Consider the following 25435-nt stretch of genomic DNA (forward strand, 5'->3'; position numbering starts at 1 on the left):
GTAGGCTGGATACTATGGGGGCTAGAATGCCATATACATCTAATGCAGGGCAAAGGGAAGGAGCGTCATCCAGTCCCACCAGTCTCTAAGGCTGATTTAGTTAAAGTCTAATTTAGAGTTCTATGTATCCTTTCTACCTGCCCTTAACTGTGGGGATGATATGCATAATGAAGCTTCCAATTTGTCCCCAAGATCTTAGTCAGTCACTGACATTTCTGAAATATGAAGGCAGGCCCTTATCTGGTCCTATTACCTTAGGTGCTCCAAACCTGGGAAAATCTCTTCTTGTATCTCTATCCGTCTATCCAGGAGGAAATGTCCACAAAAACCAGCAGGTATTTTGAGCCATGTCTTTCTTCCTTAATCTCTATAAAATCAATTTTCCCAGTAGAGGCCTCCAAGCTCTTACCTCTCAGTCAGGAGTTTGGATATTTAGGGTGACTGGGAGTGTTGCTCAGCTGATAAGCTTTAAAGTTTGTCATTCGTTTTACTCCCAAGTGAGTGACTCTGTGGATCTTTCTGAGAAGAGTTCTTGTTAAAGAGATGGATAATATTAGCTTACGTTCACTCGATCATCACCATCCCATTTAATTTCTTTTTCTGCATATATCAGTTGATCTAGGTGGTTCAGGTAGAACAGTATCCAATCTAGAGATACTGTTTTCTTTAAGACTATGTCCTTAGCGGCCTTGTTAGCCCATGTGTTATCTCTAGCCATTGGTTTCTTTTCCCATGATGAGGGCTTGTGTTAATGTTATTAGCTTGGCCCTTTGAATTGAAGTGTCTGGAGGAACAGACTGAGTCCAGACTACCTCCATTTCCAGTGTCACCACTGCCTCTGCTCTCCTCTGACCCTCATGGGTAAAGCTGCTTTTGTTAATAAACCAGATCTGTTCTGTCTCTGACAGAGGAGAATCACTTTGATGGAGTGGACAGTCCAAGTCAGGGTTGGGCAGCAGAATTGCATGGTTCGGGGAAACAGGTGGCTGGAAAATATGTAAGCCAAGATAGATTAATAAAGTCTGATAATGAAGCCTGTAGGCATTACTGAACAGCAATCAGGATGTGTGTGTGTGTGTGTGTGTGTGTGTGTGTGTGTGTGAGATGAGTCGCAAAGTTAACTTATCCGCATCTTTATCCAACAATGCTGTGGCAACAATAATAAGCAGGCAATCCTGCTGTCACTGAGTCCAGTTTCTATGATAAATAAGCCATTGGCCATTTCTATGGTAGTCTTTTCTCCTGGATCCAGGGCTTTGTTGGCTAGAGGGGCTCTAATTCATTCTTCTTGTCTAATCTGCACTCTTCTATAATCTCTGGAACTTTTATTAGCTTGTATCTGTAACTTTTATCTAATATTTGGCACTAACTAATTGAAGAAAGCCCTGTACTAGAGTTCTCTGTTTTCTCTTATTTAATATCATATCTAAACACTGGCAAATTATTGTTTAAACCTGCTTACAGAGCCTGGTGGCAAATCTGGAGGAGATCCCTAACCCTTACACCCATTAAATAACCAATCTGGTTGGGTTCCCTGTGGGCCCAAGGGCCAGTTTCTTGGCCTATGTCTGTGGTGAAGAGAACTTGTAAGAACTTTTCGGGGGAGTTGGTGTCATGTCCTGAATACAGTTTATTCTACATTATGCCATCCGGTGGCTGGTCCCTCAGGGGAAGAGATGCCTCAACATGAGCCTACCAGAGGCATCCCCTTTCTTTATATAAAATAAATCTTTTCCATCTTAAAAACTCAGAGACCACATTTACTCGGACAGGGAGCATACATTTCTCTTGGCAAGAAGGATATTCATTTACTGAACAAAAGATGTGAGCAGGAGTCAGTTGCAAACTCTGTTAATGGATACATATGACCACTTGGGGCCTCTCCTGTCATGGACCCTGGATGCCAGACTGCACTGTGTCTGCACTAGGCAGAAGGAGAGGGGAAGAGGGGATAAACCGGTGTGAAATGTAAAACCTGGAGCTGGTCCTGAGGGAAAAAGAAACTCAACAAATGACTGCTGAGAATTGAACTCAGGACATCTGGAAGAGCAGTCAGTGTTCTTAACCATTGAGCCATCTCTCCAGCCGCAAAGCTAACACTGTCAACACGGATGGAGCTAACCGCTAGGCTGGACTCAGGTTTTGTTCCAGTTGACAAAGAAGTGTTAGCAGGGAGGAGGAGGGAAACTTCTGAAACACTATATCCTCTACTGCTGACACCTTGGGGAGGTCCTGTGGCCATTTAACATCAAAAGCAGGCCACTCTAAGTTACATTAAGTGGTCATTAGTCCTAACAACCTGTCCCATGTCAAAAAATTTCGTCAGTCCAAGTCCAAGAACACAGAAAACAAAAGAACAACTAACACAAAGTGCCCTCTTTCGCAGCTGAAGTACACAGACCAGCCTGTCCATGCCACGGACAGGATAACTCAGGCCTTCTGCTCCAGCCACTGGCCAGATCAAAGTCCTGTTACTGAGGCTGTCCGAGCCCTCCTTAAGCTTGCACATATGAATCTAACCAAAAGCAGAACACATGGAAGCTAGATAGAGGAGACGTAGACAACTGTGGTACATCGCTCAAGCTGTCACTTTCCCAATTCACCACTCTCCTGTGGGTCTCCTCCAAGAGGTGAGTTTACTGGCCAATACACAAAATATGAGGTACAAATTGAACCACTACCTGAACCTCCTGAAATGTCGCTCACAGAGGAGGAAATCTATGTAAAGGCAAGAGTTTAGTCATTCCAAAATATCGGGGTCATCCCATTTCAGAGAGAGAAGTCCCTGAGCAGAGTCTACCAGGGAGCTATATACTTGCAATTAGGGTAGAATTCAAATAATTGGGGCAGAATTTGTACAAAGGTAACTAAATAGGGTACAATCAGTGGGGAGATGCAACCTCCAAATAGACTGGCAGTCAGTGGGCTGTTCTGGGACCTTCTGAGGGAGTCGGATGGGGAGTCACAGGAGGCTTTTTCAACAGTCTGGTTTGCAGCTGTTGCAGGAACTACACTAGCTCTACTCCTCCTGGAAGGGAGGGGTCCTTCTGTGCTCAGAGGTTGGTGGTGGAATTTTCCCACTGGCCTCAGATTGGCCCCAACTCTGACTCTTTCATGGGGACTTTGGATCTGGAAAGCTGTGGAAATGCTTTAAATAGGGCTTAATGGGCCATCCTAGAACAAATATGGAAGACTTTGTTACTGAAAGTGGTTTAAATTGTGTGACTCTGTCCCAAGCATACTGTGAAGAATTTCAATATTTGCTTAGAGACTCTTTGGGGAGATTTTATGGTAAAGAATGTGGCTACCTTTTGCACTTGTCTGAAGATTCTGCGTGAGAACTAGATTAAGAAAATCAGATAAATTGAATTGAAAAAGGAAGTCTCAGAAACACCACTATGTGGCCCCCATCGTCTCATATGTTTGAACAAGCCTCTGGAAGCCTCAGGGTGGAATGTGAAGGTTTGTATATGCTTGGCCCAGGGAGCGGTACTATTATACGGTACGGCTCTTTGGAGTAGGTATTTCCTTGTTGGGTCAGGTGTTTAGCTGTGGTTCTGGGCTTTAAGACCCTCATCCTAGCTGCCTGAAACTGAGGATTCTGCTAGCAAACATCAGATGAAGATGTACAACTCTCAGCTCCTACGGCACCATATCTGCTTAGATGCTGCCAGGCTCCCACCTTGATGATAAAGAACTGAAGATCTGAACCTTTAAGCCAGCTCCAATTAAATGCTGTCCTTTATAACATTTGTCTTAGTCATGGTATCTGTTCAGAGCAGTGAAACCCTAACTTAAAACTTCACATAGATGCCTGGAAGTCTAGATAATTAGCATGCAGACCCCATAAATGTGTCCCTACATATCTCAAGAAACACTTTGTTCAGGTATGATCCATGGCCACAAATAAGGAACACGATGAAGGACAAACGTCCACGGTAGGGGCTGGAGAGATGGCTCATCATTTGAGAATTTGTTTCTCAAAAGACCTTCAGGGCACCTAACAATCCTCTGTCACTTAAGTTCCAGGTGAAACCCAATGACCTCTTCTGGCCTTTGGGGAACAGCATGCACAGACCTACAGGAGGCAAAACACTCATAAATATAAAATAAATCAACGACAACAACAAACAAAAACAAAAGCACCCAAAGGAGGGAAAAACAAAGGAGAAAACTCATAGGGCACCTTTGTCTGGATATTTTGTCCAGCTTTTAAAGAAATCTAGAAACTGAATTGTAAACTATGTGGTCTGCTTGAGTTGAAATCCCAAATGGAACATAGTACATTGTCAAGAACAAAAGTCATCATCCTAATCAAGAAGAACAAGAAAACAACCAACCATAAAAACCCTATCCCCTGAAAGCTCTTGCAATTTATTATCTCTTCTGTGCAGTTATAATTGATATCATGTTTGAAGGAAACCAAAAGCAAGCAATTCTGTTTCATGACTGCATCTATACTACCTATAATATTGTTTTATTTCCTGGGAGATACTACAGAAAATCTTATGAATATTCCATTAATATGTTCAACACTCTCATCCACAAAAGAGTATATTTTAGTGGTCACTAAATATTTGATAAGGATACAGCATTGATAATTTTTTCATCATGAAGTTGGTATTCAGAGTTGGACACACAATCTACACTGAAAGCACAATTGTCTTTGTATCTCAGTCTGACTGGGAAGTCATTATGATGCCCAATCCCTGTGAGAATGCAGAGATCCATCTCTGCCTGAGAGCGGTGGGATTTCAGATGGTTACATCACACTTCAATAAAGAAGGTTCTTAAGAGTGACGAGTTCGAGATCACTGTTTGATTCACAAGGATACATTCAATTTACTCAAAAGTAACAGGACACAAGGATTCAATATCTGTGGTGTACATGGTCTTGCTGGCCTCCTCACAGAACCTCTTTCCCTCCTCACAGGATGCTTGCAGTTCAGTCTGCTCCACCAGCAGTTTTCTGTTCTCATTCATCAAAATCCTTACATTCTTCTTCAATTCATTGCGTTCATTCAGGAGGTGGAAGTTTCTGATGCTGAATCAAAAACAAATAATGGTAAATCCCAGGCAGTTTCTATTTGCCTGCCACTCCTGCAAGTACAATCATCCCTTCAAGGGCCCCATCCCCAGGCATCTCCAGACTAGAGCCACAGTTTGCATGTTTGCACCAATCAGAGGAAGGTCAAATCCCGAGTCCGCACTCCATGGGAATCAAAGTACTTCAGAAAATCCTGACACTAGAGGGTATATGCACATCAAAGCAGAGGAAATGGTGCATATGGGTGCTTATGTGTTCATGGTATTCTAAAGCCATTGGCAGGTAGAGGGCCAATCCCCTCTGAGGGCTGATAGAAGACCCAGCAGCTATACAATCTTCCCATGTGTTTCTCATGGATCACAGATCTTTTTTCAAAGTCATAGCTGGACAGAAGTATTCCCTGCCTAGTGCTTGCTGGGGTCTCCTTTCTGTCAGTGACTCACCGGTAGGAATTGTTCTCTTGCATGAGCTCCTTGTACTTCTCCATGGCATCACTTATCCAGTTGGTCATCTTAGGCATATCCATCGTTCTCATCTCATGTTGGGATTTAAGCATTGGCAATTCAACATTCAGCCTGTGTTAGAACATGACCGAAGGAACAAATAACTGTCTGAACTCTTGATTTCAGAATTAGGTGAAGTGTAAATAAAAAATAGCCAATAAAAATTCAAATTCAAGGAATGCGTGCTAGGGAAGAAAGTGGAAAACTCAAAGACCACAGCAAAAACACAACAGGGAGACTCAAACCATCACTCTCCCATAGAAAATATTGCTCTCCAAATCAGCATGCATTTGTTTTGAAATAAGGGCTCCTTAAAAGGCTGGTGAGATACGGTCCTACAAAGACCCTCTGTATAGGAGGGGGAAAGTCTGAGAGCTGCATGTTTGGGAATAACAAGTGCCAAGAATTTATTCCCACAGTGACCTTTTCTAGGTCACAGTAAACCATCCTTGGATAATTACAAAAAAGAAAATAAAGTTCAAAGCAGGAAAATGAATAATAAATAAATAAATAAATAAATAAATAAATAAATAAATAAATGAACTCAGACTGTTCTCTGGACTACCTAAGCCCAGTATATACCACAAACTTGCTCCTTCCAATGGTGCTGGTTAAACTAATTATCCTGGCCTTTGGACAGCAGAGCTAGGGGACCAAATGGAGGGAGCTGACTTTGAAGAGCTGGCCAGGTAAGCATGAAGGAATTGAATAGTTGTGTAAGAAGTATAAGATGTTTCCTCTAGTCTGTGCCATAGCCTTGGGTCCAACAGAAAGATGTGATGACATTTCTCTTGTTTTGAATGCAGGGATTCTCAATCCTTGTTACATGACTCCCAGAGGCCGAAACTACTTTTTACAGGGAAGAGGATTCATAACACCTCCTCCCCTCAGGAGAGTCCTATGTGCCAGCAAGGTAAACAGAAGGAGCAAAGTGCTCTGTTGATCAATGACGGCCTCCACAGACTCATCACTATCATGACCTGCAAACTGTTCATCAAACAAATCCTCAGACCCAATCAAAGGTCCCAGATTCCCTGATCCTGAGCAAAACACACACAAATACTTTCACATCCATACGTACATACCAACCCATATACAAACATAATTAGAATGCCAACTTTATCATGGAGGTGCCATAGAATCAGTGTATAACGACCAAAATCAGAGTAAGAGTGATGACATTCAGGCATTTCATTCACACACTTAGATGCAGCAAGTGTGACCAGGTCCTTCCAGCTGTTGAAAAAATCCAATCCAACTCCAAGGAGCTCAGGGTCAAGTACAAGAGAGGTTGACCCTAAATACACAGCACCTAGCTTCTCTCACAGGCCAGCACCTGCCAAGGCTCCTTAAAGTCCAGGATGAGAGATGAAACACTTTCTGGATGTGAGGAAATCTTGGCTTAGCAGAGAGAGCACAAGACAGTCAGTAGGTTACAGGGCATAATGACTACCTGTAGTTCAAACCATCATTGACATAAAGGTCCAGGATTCGAGAAAGTTCATCCCGCTCGATTTTACACTTCTGGATTTCAAGTTTTAGTTCCTCCAATTTCTTTATACGCTTTTCATGGTTACTGATAAAATTTTCTGATGATGCCTTCCGAATAAACCCTGTAGATAGATAAACACAAGTGAATGTACATATTGGATAGCCCATGGGCAGAAAAGACCATTCTGAGTCTCAAAATGGAGGTTGAGGAAGAGGAAAGGCTGGAGACTTGTTGAATCCCTGAAAGAGAAGAAAAGCTATCTTTAATGTGGACTCTTAAGCTATTTCCCTCTTCCCAACCTCCATTGCCATACATAAGCCTCACTCACTATTACAGGATCCCTCATACTGAAAGATAGAATCTACCTCAGACATAAAGATTTGGGACATTGTCAGCAGATAACAGACGTGGAGCAGGTCAATCCTGGAGTTCACAGCACCATCAAACCCTAATCGTGTGTTCAAGCTTAAAGTGTCTGCGACCTCAATTCATGACTAGGGGGTTCATCCTTCCTTGTTGTTGTCATCAGAGACTTAGTAACCTACAGGAATCTAGAGGATGAAGTGCTTCAGCACCCAACCATGAATGGGCACATTGTTATCCTCATAGGGCTTCCTCCTGGCATTCCTTGGCAGTAGAAATTAAAAAGCTCATAGAAAAGAAGCTGCAGGCTGTCCAATTCCTGGCTCTCTGTCAAATTAATCATCAGGACTCTTGACTCTTGGTCTGCAATTGACAAATTCCAAGGCTCCTGCTTGTAAGGCCGACTCCTGAAAGGCTCAGCTCAAACCTGCCTCCTGGAGGAAGTTCCCCAACTCTACCCAGTACTCACTGTGCCTTCCCCAGAATGATTTCATTCTTCTGTACTTACAAGACAGGAGGCCAGCTTTCTTCTGCCTCGGTCTGGTCTCTCCTTGGTCTCCCCTCTCCTTCTGAACGAGCTTGAGCAGCTGGTGAAACATGCCTGTTTGTGAACCTAAAAGGCACTGAGGGAATCCCACAGGCAGTTGGTGTCACCACAACACTGGTGACATCACAGAAGATTCTAGTGCTCTCTTAGATACAAGAGATTGTCCAAGGAAGAGATTACTGATGACGTCACTGGGAAGTTCTATGGCCTACCTGCTACCCAGCTCTCCCAAAAGAAACCAATTTCTATGGGGCCCTTTTCTGCAGCCTCTCCTGTGACCCAGGGAATATCCTTTGGCAACTTCTCCTCCAGAGTTAGATATTTCTCTCTGCTTCATCGGATGTCATCAATGCTTTTGATGGGGAGAGTTTGTTACAACCCTGAATTGCATAAGATATTTTTGTTAGTATCTAAATCTCTAGGGACCACAAATGAGGACGATTTCTATCAATAATAAATCTACACCTGAGACGATGCACATACATACAGTCCAATTCCCAAATTTTTCTGTTTCCTAGAGGCCAATATATTCCTCCTGTAATTTTAATTTTATAAAACCTGAATAATATTTGCTTATTGTGCATTGCTTGATAGCCAGGACTATTTCCACATACACGTCCATGTAGTTCACAAAGTCAATGTTAATAATCCTACTTTTTGCAATAAAAACTCCCTTTTCTTCGGAATATAGGGGATCAACTACAGGGCAAATATAAAATCATAAATTTCTGTCCCTTCTTTTACATATTAAGTAGGACATCATTCCTTTCTCAAATATAGCCAGACAATTAAATTGGTCATCAGTGAGTAAAGGTCAACCTGGACTGCGTGTTCCTACATTGTAGCCCCACAGCCATCACTTCTCCAATATCTGTCTTCCTTAATTTCCAAGTCCAGGCATGAGGATATTGGGGGTTGCCCCTTGATACAATTGATGCAATTTTGCATTTCATATTTGACTTTGCTGGTACTCTGACGAGGATCAACATAAAACTTGGGATTTTCTTAATCTCCTTTATGAATAGAGATGAATGCACAATCTGCTCTGTCGTCTATGTTATTATGGCTACAGTGAGGACCAAGTATGCTAAAGCTCTTCATCTGATTTTTCAAACAGCGTGCTCATACAAGTGTGGCCTTCTGTGGGTTGTGCGAGGGCAAGGTTGAGAACACTGGCTGAGGGCTGTGAATGGAGAAGTGGGACGGTGCATGCAGGATGGAGGGAAAGGCCTGTGTGTAGGTCATAAACAAAATCACAATATCCATTGATTTAATGACCATTCAGGAAGTGGACTTCTGCAAAATGACTTCAGCTGACCAGCATGGCAGGAAACCAGAAACAGATTCAATGGGGATTTAGATCAACTGGATGGGAAACATGGGCTTAGAGGCAGAGACATGTCAGCTCAGGAAGAGTGGAAAAGCCAGTGTTGTCTGTTAAGCTTCTCAGCCCCATGGTTAAAGGCAAACAGCAACAAGTTTTAGCACTGAGGAAAAGAAGAAATAAAAGCCAATTTGTTGAAAAGTCTGGTCACCAGAAAATACTGACATCCTCTGTGATGCACATCATCTCTCAGGGGTCCGGGCCATCAGAATAGCTGGATGATGGCTCTCGGCATGGGCTCTGCCTGCACCCCTTTCCTAACCGCAGAGCTCAAATCTGCTTCAGCCGGGTCATCAGCTCCCCATTGTGTGGCATGGAGATCAGATCGCTGCGTCTGCCAATGCAGTCTTTCTTTACCTATGAAGACCCGAGGAACTGTTCTCCATCCAGTGAGCTGTTGTAATTAATCTTGAATCTCATTGGTGTTGTTAGTGGCTGTGATGTTCACAATTCCAGAAGACCAGGTTTGAAAGGCAGTTGACTGAGGATTTCTTGGGTTTTTCTGCAATAGGGGCAGGTGGGCTGGATGAACACGACCACCTTCCCAGACGGACACTTGCAGTTCACAAACCAGTGAGCCACGCTGACAGGCTGCAGCTTTCCAGGAAGGAACATTCGGTTGAAGGTACTGGACCCGTGTCAAATGGAATTGGAAAACCTGATGTCTTTGCTTCTGTGGACCAAGACCGGAAAAATCCAACTACATAAAAATCTGAGGACAAGTTGTGAGGGGTTTGTTCTTTCCTTCAATCATGTAGGTCCTAGGAAGGAGCTCAGGTGTAGGGAGTTGGCAACAATTACCTTTATCTGCTGAGCCATCTCATCTGCTGAATCCCTCATTCATGGAACTGAAGAAACTCTGTATCCATCTGGTATTCTGTGTATATATCTGTGTATCATTTGTACAGTGGATACTTTTGTCTGTTGGTTGGAAAGCACCAGTCTGGTGGGCTCATGGTTGGTCTCAGTAGTCCAGTCCAGGAGCTGCTTTACAAGAACCATTCATTGATCTAGAAGAAACTCTTTTTATAGGCAGTGAGATCTACTGGAACAATATCAACCATCCTTTTCCCTTCCCAGTTCTGAACTGAATCATTCTCCACCAAAGGCCTGTGGTCTCTGCTGCAGGCTGCACCCCCCAGGCTGTCTGAAGCTTGCTCATAGCAGTGCATTTATGGGATGGCAACATGATTTCCTCACCACTTCACCCCCAGGAGAGTTTTTCAATTCTTTATTTAATCTGATGGGCCTAATCTACATCGTCACCCAGGATGAGATGGGGGAGTTCTGCTCCAACCCTTACAGGAAGAGATGCTGAGATATGATGCTGTACCCACTAATGCCCTACCTGGACGCCTGCCAGTTTAGACAATAAGCATGGCTGTCCAATATATGTGTTCCAACTGGTCTCTAGAAAGAGAGAGTGAGAAAATATGCCTTGTCCATATGAAGGCAGAAAAGAATTTGTGGTTCTAGAAGACAAGGTACGAAGGACTGCGTGAAAATCCCAGTGACTGAGAAAGCAGCCTGGAGCCAGTTGTGTTATTGAGACTTCCGACAGCTTGGCCTTTACACATGTGAGACAGCAGACTCCCATGAGCAAATCCTTAGCCTGGAAGATGTAGTTATGGTAGCCCAGAAGAACAAACACAGAACTGTCCCCTCTGTCTGCCTCTTACTACTCTGATCTCCCACATCACAGGAGGCTGAATGGTCTTCTGCATACCCTGGGATGCAGCTCACAAGGGACAGCGCCTGTCTTCAACAGAGCTTCATCTGAGCCTGCCCTTGGCCTGTGGTGAATGTGCAGGAAGTGAGCTGACAGGTGAAACGTAGCCTGGCTGGGTCTCAAAGTGCAGCTTGAGACTCACCCACTGTGATTGTCAACACTTCCATGTCTCCATTGGGAGGGCAGTGTCACAATGTCCTCCTACTCTCTTCTCACTGCATTCATATTCTTCGTGTGACACAAGCTCATTCACAGTTCACAGGAGGCAGCATAGCTTCAGAGCCCTCATGTCTGGGCACAGAAGCCAAGAGAGCAATGTCACAGTTCACAGTGACAATGTAGATAAGCCAGGGCATTTCCTCCAAGTTTTACTTTCAAGTGTATCCTTTTATTGCAGTTTACGCTACTCTGTCTAGAAGGCCAGGTTGCAGGAGAGCATTTGGATGACGTCACTGGGAACTGCCAGGGCCTCCTGCTAACCAGCTTTCCTTATGGTGACCAGATTCTGAGGTGCCATCTCCAGGAGGCTCTCCAGTGACACAATGGAACCCTTTCCATATCTCCTCCCTCTAAAGCTAGAGATTTCTCTTTGCTCCATTAGTAGTTACATGCTCTGAAAGGGCAGATTGTGTCAGGGGCTTGGCATGGGGAGAAAGATCAAGGGACATGGGGTGGAAGATTCTTCTGCATAATAATTTTATTCCCAGATCCATTCCTGTGACATACATTCCAATTTCCTAGGTTTTCCTGTTTCCCAAAAGGCAGTATTTCCCTCCAGACCTTTAATTTATTGGATATTGGATTTCATTTTCTTATTGTGCATTCCTTCCAAGGTGTCTTTCTTTACATATATTCATGGATGTGTACTCACAAAGTCTCTGTTTTGCATCCCTCTGTTGCAATGATCTTGGTAACATAGTTAATCCAGTTACACAGTGAATATACAACTTTAAATGTTGTGCACCTACTTCAAATGATAAACTTCCAAATCCTTTCTCCAAAAAATAACCAGATATCAGTGAGCAAAGGACAACGTGGACGGAGATTGGTCCTCTGCAGTTCCATTAGACGTCACTTCTCTAGTGTCCACCTTCCTGAGTTCCCAGGGACAGGCCTGAGGGTGTTAGAGTTTGGACCATGATCCTGTATTCATGCCAGACATAAGATCCAGGAGGTTGGGCAGGGAGTGGAAGGGCTTGAGGTCAGGTGAAAGCTCAACTTTAATAGGTCCAGAAGTTCTGGAGGGAGTCTATTTGGCATTGTCATCTGTGGCTTCTACGTTCTTGACCTAGTTGTGAGGAATCCATGTTAAAATTCCACCTAACCTCATAGCTGTAAGAGTGTAAAACATCACCACGTAGGTCCTTTGCAAATTGCTTTGTCCTTTTTGATGCCCAGTTGGCTCATGTAGGTTCACTACCGCTAGGTCCAAATTAGGGGATATTGTTGATAGATTTAGAGGTTCACTGGGTCTCTCTGATAGTCAAAGTAAAAGACTTTACGGAGAACTGGACAGACAGGATTTCAAGAATAAAATAGTTGAAGAATTCTGCCAACTGCTGATCTCTAAGACTTAGAAGCAATGGGGGGTGTATTCTAAACATAATATTATAGGGTTCAATCCCTCCTTGTATGGAGTACAGCAGGCCCAAAAGAAGAAAAGAGCCTTTCCACCCTTTCTGGATTCCAATGAGAGTTTCCATAGTATTTCCTTTAATGTCTTGTTAATTATTTCCACCTACCCAGAATTCTGCACAATAAAGACTCCAAACTATTCATACATCTTTGACTGTTATTCAAAGGCTTTGGCCGTGAGAGCTGGGCTATTATAGGACAGCATTCCTAGTAAGTGGCAAAATTAGGAGGAAAGTTCCTAGCAGAGCTTTCTAGTTGTTCTATGATCAGTTTCAGTCTGATGTAGTGAGCTTCTACTCACCCAGAAAAGGAATCAATAAAAACAAGCAGGTACTTTTATCTTACTCTAGGAGGCCATGTGTCAGTTAATTCAGGTTCCCATGATTTATCATAGCGTTGGCTACCTGTATGCAATCCTTTCTGGGTAAATGATCTCTGTTTTTTATTTACATAGGTGTAAATGTGAAATCTGGCTTTGACATCTCCTTCTACACTGTCTAGTATATTAGGTATAACATACCTTGGTGTTGGCATCTCAGACAGTTCTGTGGACCCAAGACAAGTAGTCTGGTAAAGCTGAGTTACCAGAAACCTGCCAATTGTTTCTGGAAGAATGATCTTTCCCTCTGGTGTTCACCACCAACCTCTGGCGTCAAGCTATCCATTTGATTCTTTTGCATCCTCACCTCTTAGTTATACTCGAAATACACACGATCTAAGGCACAGACCACATAAAACTCAAGAAGGATGACCAAAATGTGGATGCTTCACTCCTTCTTTAAAGGAGGAACAAAAATATCCATAGGAGGGGATAGCGAGGCAAATTTTAGAGCAGAGAATGAAGGAACGGTCATTCAGAGCCTGCCCCACATGTGATATATATATATCTCCACCAAAACTAGATAAAATAGATGAAGCTAAGAAGTGCAGGCTGACATGAACTGGATATAGATCTCTCCTGAAAGACACAGCCAGAACATGTAAAATACAGAGTCAAACGCCAGAAGCGAACCACTGAACTGAGAATGGGACACCCATTGGAGGAATTAGGGAAAGGACTGAAGGAGCTGAAGGGGCTTGCAACCCCTTAAGAACCAACCAGAGCTTCCAGGGACCAAACCACCACCCAAAGACTACACATGGACTGACCCTGCGTAGGTAGCAGTAAATAGCATTGTTGGGGCAACAGTGGAAGGGGAAGCCCTTGGTGTTGGGAATTTTGGAGAGGGCAGTAATGGGGGTTGGATGGGGAGGGGACACCCATTTAGAACGGGAAGAGGAAGGGTTAGGTGGCTGATGGACAGGAAACCGGGAAAAGGAATAACATTTGAAATGTAAATAAGAAATGCCCAATTTAATAATAATGGGAGAAAAAGAATAACAACAAACAAACCAACAAAGCAATAAAGAAAATGTTCCAGGGGCAGTGCATGGGAATATGGGTGAACAATAAGGGGGATGTATAGGGGATACACATATGGGGAAGGGAGAGGGAAGGGAATGGGGGCTTAAGGAAGGAAACAAGGATGGGGAATAAAGTTTGAAATGTAAGTAAAGAAATATATCTAATAAAAAATTTAAACATATTGTTCCTCCAAAATTGCTGGAATTCAATAAATCTGCAGTTATAACCAATGCTATATTACAAGGAATGCAGAAGCATACAGCTCAGTGTGTCCTGATCGCTTTTTATATTCCCATACTGAATGGTTTTATTTCCTCTAATGTATTAGAGAAATAATTCTGAGTTTCCCTTTGTTTGTCATTATAAAGGAAGCTAAATTTGTGAGCACAAGGATAAAGCAAGGATAATTTTCGTCATGTATGTGGGATCCACAGAGCACGACACACTGTCTACATCAAGAGCACAGTTTACTGTGCAGCTCTGGCTGGCTGTGAACTGATGGTGAAGCCTAAGCTGCATGAGACTTGCAGAAAACCACTGTTGCCTTACACTTGTGCTGTTACAGGAGGAAGAACCACATGTGACTCAGGACGGTCTTGTCAGTGAGGGGTTAAAGGTCACATTTTTATTTATAGACAAACATTAATTTATTCAAGAAAATTTTAAAGTGGGGAGTCAATGAGTTCAATGTATATAGCCTTAAGAATATAGAATATTAATTAAAAAACTAAAGTTAACAAATAAATAACAAAACTTCAAACGTAAACAAATAAAACCAAATGCATAAAACCAAACTTCAAACTAAAAACAAATATAACAAGTAAATTAGTCAGCATTCAATTCCTGCTGATTCTTCAACATATAACTCCAGCCTGTTGCTGGCCTTGCAAACACAGCAGAACGGCAAGGAAGATGGTGAAAATCTCTTCAAGAGGAATGTAGACCTGCCTCACTCGGGGTGGTTGGTTGTTGATGGACAAGTCGTCAAAAGGTTAAACGTGAGGCGTGTTCCAGGCCACATCTCAAGGTCTTTCAAATTCAGCCCAAGATTTGTACAGTTACAAGGACTGAGATGTGGGAGGTGGTGTCAATCTTTGCACCCTCAGTGCTCCTGGTGGACAGTTCTGTCTCTGAGAGCTGTAGTCCTGGTCTGTGCCCTGGGGAAGCTTCTGCTGCAGTGTTCAGACCTAGGGGTGGAAAAGACCTGGTGAGGACCTGCCATGTCACTTATCCCATAGACAGCAGCACAATTCAGCAGGACAATCCAGGATGATCTTTCATCTGATGTCATTCACTCATGCCCAAGAGAGAAGGGTAAGAGATCCCACAGGCCTGCATATTTTCACAGCTTTTAAAAAAATGCTAAAAATTGAACTGTGAACAGCAGATAAATCCAATGGTACATATATATTATATTTTAATATCATGTAGCAATGCCTTAATGTCAGGTGAGGAGAGATTTGAACAACCTAGAAAACAATAGGAAGGCCTTGGAAGCCTGGCCATCACTGAAATGAAGGCTATTATTATTCCTCAAGTGCAGGAATATGCCTGGTGTCCACATGACAACCTCAATATCTGTAAAGACCCAGAGAAACAATATCTCAAGAAGTACATGCACACCGAAGTGATATTATACTTGGCAAGAATATGCTGCATGGAAATCTTGCCAAGACTAAGCATTGAACTCTAAAGGAGATACTCATGCAGAAAATAAACTATACCACTCCTTTGTTTATGAGTATCGTAAAACTATTTGTGGGGAGACATAAAGGCACTGGGCTCAGATAATACAAGAGAGCTCAGACTGGGGGGATCGGTACACAAGAGCCAGAATCTCTATGGATCACATACACTTCATGGACGGAATTTCTTTTAAAATGGACAAGAATAATATTCTGAGCTGCTCCTAGCTGACAGATGCTGAGAACTATGGAGAAAGTCACACACCCAATAAGACAGTTTATAAGTACAGGGAATCTACTTGGGTCCTCTCATCCTGTGCTTTCAAACCATCTCAGTGACACCGAAATGATGCTGCATCGTCTCAGACAAGGCTTTTTGCTCAGTGACCAGTTTTTGCTGATTCAGGGGGTCCTGCAGACTTTCCTCCATGCTCTCCTCATCCTGGTCATTAGAAGATTATATTGTCCATGGAGCCATACATGTATACAGACACAGACAGACAGACACCCAGACATACACACTTTTGAACTCACCCAAATATATTTTTTTCACACATACAAGCAGAGTATTTTGCAGAATGTGGTTAGTTTCCCAGTTAATGGTAATAGAAGAGATCACCCAGTCTACTATTGTGGCATAAGAAAAAAAAAAAAACCTGGAATGGGGTAAGTACACAGTGAGCATAGCCTAAAGACAGCTCAGCCAATAATGTGTATTCCCCTGAAATTCAGAAATTAGGAATGTGACATCTAGGCCTGTTAGCCAAGCCTGCTTAGCAAGGTCACAAGGCTGTGCACAGGAGGCTGATTTCAGGAAACAGAGCACTGGGGGTGTTGGGGGGGGCGTGTGAGCCTCTTCAGTCCTCTGCTCACTGTTTCCCAGTGCATGCAAAGTGAGCTGCATTTTTCAATATGAGGTCCCTTTACCATACAGTACCTGACAGGGGAAACAAACTACCAGCACAAACAGCTAGGAAATCTCCATAACCACAATCCAAGGTAAAACTTGTACTGGGATGCTATCAGATATAATTCGAGTAAGAGAAGGCTAATTCAAAGCCAAATGCTGGCAGGTATAATCAAACTCAGCCACAGTCCATGGAAGGGCTGGACAACATTGTACCTTTTCACTTTCTGACTGATGGACATCTGGATAATTTTGCTTCATGGCTGCTCTGAGGTGAACCACTAAACACTAATGTGCCACAGTTTCTCTGCTGACACCTACTTCTTGTTCTGGAATCACTGTGTCAAAAGGTTGAACTTTCACAAGAGTTGTACATGGCTTCTCACAGGGCTACCCATTTGACACCTCCAGCAATGTCTGAGGGTCATCACTTTTCTAAACCCTCCTTACAGATGATTTTCACTCAGATCAAATGATTTTGAATAACAATGGTTAAGAGTGCCACAACACAACACAGGGTGAGTGCTTTGGACTATTTTGAGCCTAAGTTTCTGTCTGAGGCAAAGATGTGATTCCACCTCAGCATAACTCCTGGACATCTTCTGCCTGCAGATTCAACTCTAAGCAAATTAATCTTTCAAATAACAAATTCCAGGCCAAACTCCAAAGCCAAGGTATATTCAACCAAGTTTAGGCCAATCTGGAAAGAGACTGGTGGCAGGAAATGATTAACATAACCAGGATGTTGAGAAGACACAACAAGCCACATGACCTTCCAGTGTTACTGTACACCGAGAGCAAAGAAGGCAGAAGAGCCCTCAGTCATCAGTTTCGACACTCAGGTACATGGATTTCACACAGCAGCCTGTCCTCACATCCCTGTACCCTATTCCTGAGTTTTTCTCCAAGTAATGTCAATGTTGATGAATAGTTTTCCCAGTGTAAATAGTTTGAATAGTGATCAAGACCCCATTAAGAACAGTTTAAAATATAATTGGAAAGATTATGTTTTCTCTTCTCTCTCTCTCAGAGTGTGTGTGTGTGTGTGTGTGTGTGTGTGTGTGTGTATACTTTTACATGTTTCTAAATATGCACATATAGACTTATACAATATATATAAATACATGTATATGTGTCTGTGTTCAGAAACTTGATGAGTTCACACACACACATGCGAAAAAACACACATATACACACACTTCTATATATAAGACCCCCATATCACAAATAATTAAAACAAACAACTTCCAAAGTACAATATGCATCATAGCCATAAAAATGATCACACATATATGTGCCCACAGACACAAACACACAAAAAAACACCCCCCCCAAACACACAGAGTCAGAGAGAGATGGAGAGGGGAAGGGAGAGAGAGAGAGAGAGAGAGAGAGAGAGAGAGAGAGAGAGAGAGAGAGAACAGAAATCATAAGTGAGAAGCAGAAAAGAATGGGGAGGCCATTATGCTGGAAGAACAGTTGTTGAATACAGATGAGGCAAAGGAAATGTGTCAAGTGAGAGCGTAGACACTGCTATCCATCCCTTATAGAGTAAACCTGTGTAGGGAATGCACTTCTTGGGCACACTAGGTTGAGAGAGTTGGAGAAAAATTTCCCTCTAATCCATACATATATCACACAAACCCTCACCGTGAGAGAAGTCTTTCCTACATCCCTGTTCATCCAGTCAGCTCCAGGACATAAGCCACAGGAAAGAACACTAAAACACTGACATAGAACAGGACGGACAAACTGCTTCTCAAGCTCTGTCACTAGAAACCACGATTTGGACAGGCAGAAGGGACCATTTTCAATGTACGGGGAAAAGGAGAGAAAGTCCACAAGCCCCATCATAATTGACAATGAGAGCCATTCTTTTGGCAATTGAACTGAACTCTAATCAGTTCTGTGCACTACAAAGACGGCTACCTCATGGCATCCCTCTAGCATAATGGCATGTAAGTGTGCAGTGTGTGATCAACAGATCCCCCTTAAGGAAATGCATTTTCTAGTTGAGCAGGAGGATTTGGTTGTCAATCCTCCAGTTTCTTGCATGAAGCTAACATCACAGAAAGGTTAGTAAATGGTCAAAGAAATGAACAACTGGATGAGACCTAGGAGAGTGTCTGGATAAGGTGGAGAAGGTTAAACTGGTTTGACTTGGTTTATGCTTAGATATCAGGAAAACCTGCCCTTGATGCGTCATTCATCCTACCTGAGGCTGCTTGTTACGCGGATTTTCATACTGGCTTCCCCACAGATCCTTGTTGTTTCCTTAATGGACTCTTCCAGTGCAATCTGTTCCCATAGAAGCTCCCTGTTCTCATGCCGTGCTCTCTGGGCATTGTTCTTCAGCTCAAAAAACTCAGTTAGGAGGGGGCAGAAGCTGCGGCTGAGACACAAAGTAAAAATGTTTAATCCCAGCCAGTCTCCAACTTCCTCCCACGTCTCCAAGTCCATTACTCCCTCTAGGGTCCTGATCCAAAGAGAGCCCCAGATTATAGTCCAAGTCCACAGTAGCCATGGAGCATGACCTAGAGACAGGTCAAATGGAGAAAAGAGCCACATTCCAGAAGACTCAGGGCACTTCTCAAAAACCTGACATCATTGATTCAAGTTTTTCCCAGAAGAGGACTTAATCCCTATGTGTGCTTATTTGTCTATTTTATTAGAATGTCGCTTGGAGGCCAATCTTTCTGTGTCCTGTGTGTCCTACAGCCTTCCTTAGAGACAGGCTTCCTGGTATGTTTCAAACACTATAAAGCCTGATCCTCACTTTACTTCACAGATAAGAATGGGCTGACACATGCTGTGCCTAGTGCTGGGTCCCAACCTTGTAAGTTACTCACCAGTACCAGTCATTTTCCAGTGTGAGGTGTGTACATTTGACCAAAGCTCTATTGACCTGCTCGCTCATTTTCTTCATGTCGGTCATCACTTCCTCATGCTGCATCGTGAGCATCTCAGACTCAAAGTTGTTCCTGTGGTAGGGCATGGTCCAAAGATGAAATAACATTATGAATGAAGGATTCAAGAATTACATGAATTCAGACTGAATCCTGAACTACCCCAGCCTAGGAATGCCACACACTTGCTCCTTGGTACTGGATCTATTTGGTATTTACTAAGTTTATTATTATGGACACTGGGACAGCAGTCCCAGCAAACAAAAGGAGGGAGCTGATTTGCTTGAGCTCCCTGAGGGGGTTTGAAGGAATTGACAAGCTTGCGAAGAACATTCGAGGACCCTGTGCCACAATCCAGGCTCCAACTTAAACCCATGAAGACTATTCTCCTGTTCTTAGGTAACAATTCTCCATCATAGAATCTATTGCTACATGAAAACCCAAAGGAACATGAACAGTATTTACAGGGAAAAGAATTTATAACACACACCAGGAGATTCCCATGTGCGTCCACCTGAGCAGATGTGAAATGTTGTACTGCTCACAGTGAGGCTCTCACCCTCATCATTATCATGCCATGAAAATTGACACAGGATAATTCTCAGTCCCAATCAGAACATAGAATAACATAGAATACCCAGATCTTAAGTGATACACACAAACGCACTCACACATGGAGACACACACACACACACAAACTCACACAAAACTCTCTCTCTCTCTCTCTCTCTCTCTCTCTCTCTCTCTCTAATACAATTAGAATGCCAAATAAATACAAGGATGTGGCATTATCTCCAAATACAATGAATAAAATCAGAGAAAACCAATGATCCCCTGTTGTCAGTCCAGTCACACACTGTGAGGCACCAAGTGGGGTTAGGCCCCTCCAGCTCTTCACAGGACCTATTGAACCCAAAGCACCTCCACGTCAATTACAACAATGATTGCTCATAATCAGAGCACCTAGAAATTCCCACAAGCCAACACCTGTCCAGGCTCCTTAAATCACACAATGAGAGCTCACACACTACTACCCTCATTCCCAGACTGTGATTCAGGCCACAGGCTATGATTTACGTTTGTAGGAATTAAAATAGCCTGTGCCACCATCCCATTCCCATCTGGACTTCACATTCTCATCCAATCAGGAAAGTGATTTTGACCATGAGGACACCCTGGAGTTGTAGCCTACTGTGATGTGAGGAAATGTGGAATTAACAGAACTTGCATTGTGACTACCTGTCATTTAAATTCTTTCCCGGGTAATCCGCCAGGATTCTCCTGAGTTCATCTCTCTCCTTTTGCATCTTGTGGAGAGCAATTTTGAGGTTCTCCAGACGCTTCATTCTCTCCTCCTCAACAGGTGTCATGGAGGGTTGGGACGATGCCTTCTGATCAGACTCTGTAGGTAGATAAACACCAGTGAACAGGCATATATGTGGACACAGTGTCAAGGAAAACTATGCTTAGTCTAAAACAGAAGTCTGAGGATGAACAGTTCTACAGATACAGTGAATCCCTGACAGAGCAAGAAAGCTATCTTTAAGCTGAACTCAGCTAGGTCCCTGTTCCCACCATCATAGCCATAGGATGACATATGCCATCATAGATATAGACCACACCTCCTAAAGCCATTCCTCTGGCACTGAAATTCTAAAGCTGGCCTAAACAAGAAGAATTGGAGGACCTTCTCAGCTAATGTCTGATGTGAGGCAGGTAAGTCCTTGAGTTCAAACTGCTTAACATCTTGAATCCCTAATCATGTGTGTTAAGGACAAAATAACTGAGACCTTGATAATGACCAGGAGAGTATCCCTCTTGGCATCAATTACCCACGTAATCTACAGGACACTGCTGAGAATGAAGTGTTTCAACAGCCGATCCTGGGAGAGACACTTTGTTATTCTTACAGGGGCTCATCCTGGTATTCTTTGACACCGCCCATGACAGTAAAGAGATCCAAGGAAAGCCCCTTGACATATAACAGTCTTGGTTCTCTGTCAAACTAATGATCAGAAATTGTTGAGTCTGGGTCAGCCATTTAGGAAGACTGGGGCTCTAAATCATACGTCCTACTCCTGGAAGGACCACCTCAAGCCAACCTCCTCCAGGAAGCTCCCCTTGCCCTGCCCAGTACTCACTTGACCTCCTCAAGGATCTTTCCATTCGTCTTGTTCTCCAACGTGATGGAAGGCTGGCCTCCCTCTGCCTTGGTCTGGTGCCTGCATGGATATGATTGTCCCTCCGAAAGAGACAGGATCCTGGAGAACATGCCTCCTCGAAAATCCATTAGAAACTGAAGGGAAATCGCTGAGGCAGTTGGTGTCACCACAACACTGCTGACATCACAGAACATTCTAGTGTCTCCTGGATACAAGAGAATTTCCAGGGAAGATACTACCGGCGATGTCACTGGGAAATGCCATAGCTTACTTGCTAACTACCTCCACCCAGACTGACCAGTTTCTGCAGTGGCTTTTCCAGAGACTCACTTTTGAGCCAGGAACACCCATTCGCTCACTCTCCTTCCAGAGCTTCAGAGTTCTCACTGCTTCATTACAACTCAGTTGCTGAGGAGAGGGAGAGTTGTATCAGGCCTTGAAATGGATAGAACATCTTTGTTAACAGCAAAAGACCTAAAGACCATTAATGATGGATATTCTTCTTCCTGAAATGTATAAATCCAGGGTCCATGCATGTGACATATAATCCAATTCCCACAATTTTTACTGTTCTCCAGAGGCCAATATTTTTTTCCTACACCTTTAAATGTATGCAAGTTGGAGAATGTTGTTTCATGGAGTGTGCCTTGGGATGAGGAATGGTTTCAATATATTCACCCATGTTTTTCCTGAAATCTTGGCCTTACCATCCCATTTTGTGCAATGGAAACTCCCTTTTCCTGGCAAAAAAGCTTCTCAGGTATAGAGCAAACATCAAATTGTAATCTTTCTGTCCATTCTTAAAAATTAAAATCCCCAAAAGTGAGGGAACTGAGACCCAAGCGAGAGCCATGGAGGGGCAGAATGCAGAGGTGCTGCTGGCCAAGGAAGAGCAGGAGGAAGCAGAGAAGCTGTAGCACATCATGGTGCACAGGGAGCTACAACTGTAGTTGGACCTGGACAACCAGCTGGCTTCACTCAGAGGACCTACAGGGTGCTTAACTATCATTTATAACTCGGTATCTGGTGCCCTCCTCTGGCCACCGAGGGAACTGCATTCAGAGGAACCACAGACAAAAGTCATACAAAGAACAATTCACCAAAATAAATAAAAATAAATACATTTTTCTTTCAAAAAGACATACAAATGTATGGGCAAGTCAAACAAAACCCAAGGAAACACAAGAAATGAAATATTTCACAACAACCCAAGAGTGCAAGAAACAGCATAAAAACAATCTCTTAAATCTATAATCATTCTATATGTATTTCTTGAAATAGCAGTTGCAGTAAGCAACCGGGCTGTAATGCTCTTATAAGTTCCATAGCCCCATCATCCCTTGTCACAGTCTCCACCTGTTTGACTTTTTCTTAAGCACAAATATGTGTGAGTTAGAATCCCGAGTCTGTCTGGGATCAGACTGTAAACTGTAGTCAATGTAACACTGGCAATCATTAGCCACAATCTTTAAGTTTCCCTCCTAACCCCAGAGCACAGCCATAACTTTGGAAAGCAAAGCGTACCCTCCACCAAACTATCTATCCTCCAAAATCCAGTCTCTCCAAAACACCAAGTCCATTCCTCATGCTATAAAGTATGGCGGCCAAGCCTTGCATATGAAGGAACGATGGTGCAGGCTCTAATACCTCACCAAAGAGACATTGCCCTAAATTCTTTTATTAGTCCAGTTTCCATGATAAGAAATATATTAAAATATTATCCCAATCTAGACCTGTTTCCCTGGGTTGGCTCATGCCACGTGTTGTCTAGAATGACTCCTTTTTTAAGCCAACTTTCTATTACCAATGTTACAAATTTTCAACCATAACCAATAACTTAAAAGCCAATCACCTATAGCCAAGACATGTAAAGCGTATTATACATTTAAAACAAAAAAAATGAAGTGAGTACACATATCTTTAGTATTTAGATCAAACACCATTCTTACTTTTTTAGCTGTCATTTTAAAAGAAGCACCTAGTTACCTGTTGATTCCAATAATCACAGTCACAGATTTCTCTAAGAGAATCAGACATCAGCTCCCTTACCATAGAAGCTTTGAAGCTGCTGGCACCTTTAAGATCAGCTAGTGTAGACATTTAGCCAGCCCCCTGGGGAGCTTCCCCAGTGGACAGACCTAGGCTCCTAGCTACATTCCTCTTTTGAGGCCGGATCCAGTCAGAGACACACATGACAGTTAACACCAGAGATAACCAGTTATCTAGGATGCAGGGCTCCAAAGGTCAATTGAAACTGTTTTTGTTTATTTGTTCCTTTCTTGAAAGGACTTAAAACTAAATCAAGGTGGGAATCAACCAGCATTTAAAGTTTTCACCATTTTTTCTTTTAAACATGAAACATAAAACATTCAAGCAACGAGAAGCAAAACCCAGACATAAATTGACATCCATGGACAGCTTGGTACACCAAGGACAGACAATAGACATAGAGGGAAGGAGCTAGATGGTGTCCCACTAAAAGGACCCAGATACCCTACTTGAAGGACCCAGAACCAGAAATAAACACTTCTCCAATAGGAACCAGCAAGGCGGCAGGATGTCCCTAGGAGAGCTCTTAAAAAGCTTAATCTCATTTTCCTTCTTTTGCCAAAGCATCTGTGGAGCGTCTGGGAGGAATGCTTTTCTCAAAGCATTTTCTCTCTTATCTAGGGTGTAAACTGTCTCTAATCAGGGTCCAAAGACTAAAAGCATCTATGAGAATTGACTTTGCTTCTCTAGATTGTAGCATAACTCTAAAAGAACACACACAAAGAAACATTTTACCATTATTACCTTGTCCCTTTTTACAAGGTTTACTCACCAGTACCCCAAATCTTTATTTTTCTTTGCATGTGCTTTCAATTCCCACGGTGCTTCTGTATCCTGTTCACTGGGACCTTTCCTGGCCCATTTTCCCCAATGTGTCCCTCCTTCACTGGCCGGCTTCCTGGGACCATCTCGTCAGGTTGTCCTCTCTTTCCCGATCTTCGTGGGACCTCCATTTGATGATGCCTGTGTCATCAGGACACTGAGAACCAGGCATAGGCCTATAAGAGTTAAGAAGAAACACACACTGGGGTCATTCGTGTTAAAAGAATGCTGTCCGGGCTTTACTGAGATCTTCTTATATACCAGAGGCAAAAGCCGTGGAAAAACAATAAAGCAGGTGAAAATTCCCAACCAGGAAAATAGGAAAACAGGAGAAATCTGCATTGTGACAAGTCCTGGCCCCAACACAGGGGCGTAAACAACTTCTTAACAACAATAAGCTGAAAGGCTCAGCAAGAGGAATGGGTGCCATGGAAGGTCCTGGCCCCAAATCAGGGGCTGAGAGCAGCTGCCAAAGGTGTAAACAACTTCTGGCCATAGTAGGCTGAAAGGCACAGCGAGGGGGAAGGGAAACACTCCAAGGTAGGGCCCAACAGGCTAATATAAAAATATATTTGAAAAATGAAAACACTATATATCAAGAAAAATAATTAAAATGTGCTACATATCTAAGCATAACATTCATAATAGAAGAAACTCAAATGACTGGGAAATTCATAAGAAATATCCATCATTCTTGTACATCACAAAATGCAAATTAAAATTACTCTGAATCACTTTTCACACTTGTAAGTATGACTAAGGTTAATAACACGTGTGACAACTCAAGTTGACTGGGTTA

General features: G+C 42.9%; 1 protein-coding gene across 1 annotated transcript; it reads right to left on the minus strand.

The window, feature by feature from the left end:
- Positions 1 to 14708: 14708 nt before the first annotated feature.
- Positions 14709 to 21926, minus strand: LOC134482168 (disks large homolog 5-like). Its single transcript, XM_063274911.1, has 5 exons — positions 21745 to 21926; positions 20843 to 21005; positions 19547 to 19678; positions 18913 to 19089; positions 14709 to 15292 (listed from the first exon to the last, which is right to left on the minus strand). The coding sequence occupies exons 1-5, from the start codon at positions 21767 to 21769 to the stop codon at positions 15208 to 15210; spliced, it is 582 nt and encodes a 193-aa protein (XP_063130981.1). The 5' UTR covers positions 21770 to 21926; the 3' UTR covers positions 14709 to 15207.
- Between the last annotated feature and the right edge of the window lie 3509 nt (positions 21927 to 25435).

Source organism: Rattus norvegicus, chromosome 15 (assembly GCF_036323735.1).
Source record: "Rattus norvegicus strain BN/NHsdMcwi chromosome 15, GRCr8, whole genome shotgun sequence".
In the NCBI taxonomy this organism is placed as follows: Eukaryota; Metazoa; Chordata; class Mammalia; order Rodentia; family Muridae; genus Rattus; species Rattus norvegicus.

Bases quoted from the DNA above. Each gene is read 5' to 3' on its own strand.
- LOC134482168 (XM_063274911.1), bottom strand. From the start codon at position 21,769: ATGGAAAGATCCTTGAGGAGGTCAA. The intron at 19,679-20,842 runs GTAGTCACAATG...GCCCTACCACAG, and splicing joins GGAAAGAATTTAAATGACAG to GAACAACTTTGAGTCTGAGA. The intron at 19,090-19,546 runs GTGAGTAACTTA...TTTGTGTCTCAG, and splicing joins CTGGAAAATGACTGGTACTG to CCGCAGCTTCTGCCCCCTCC.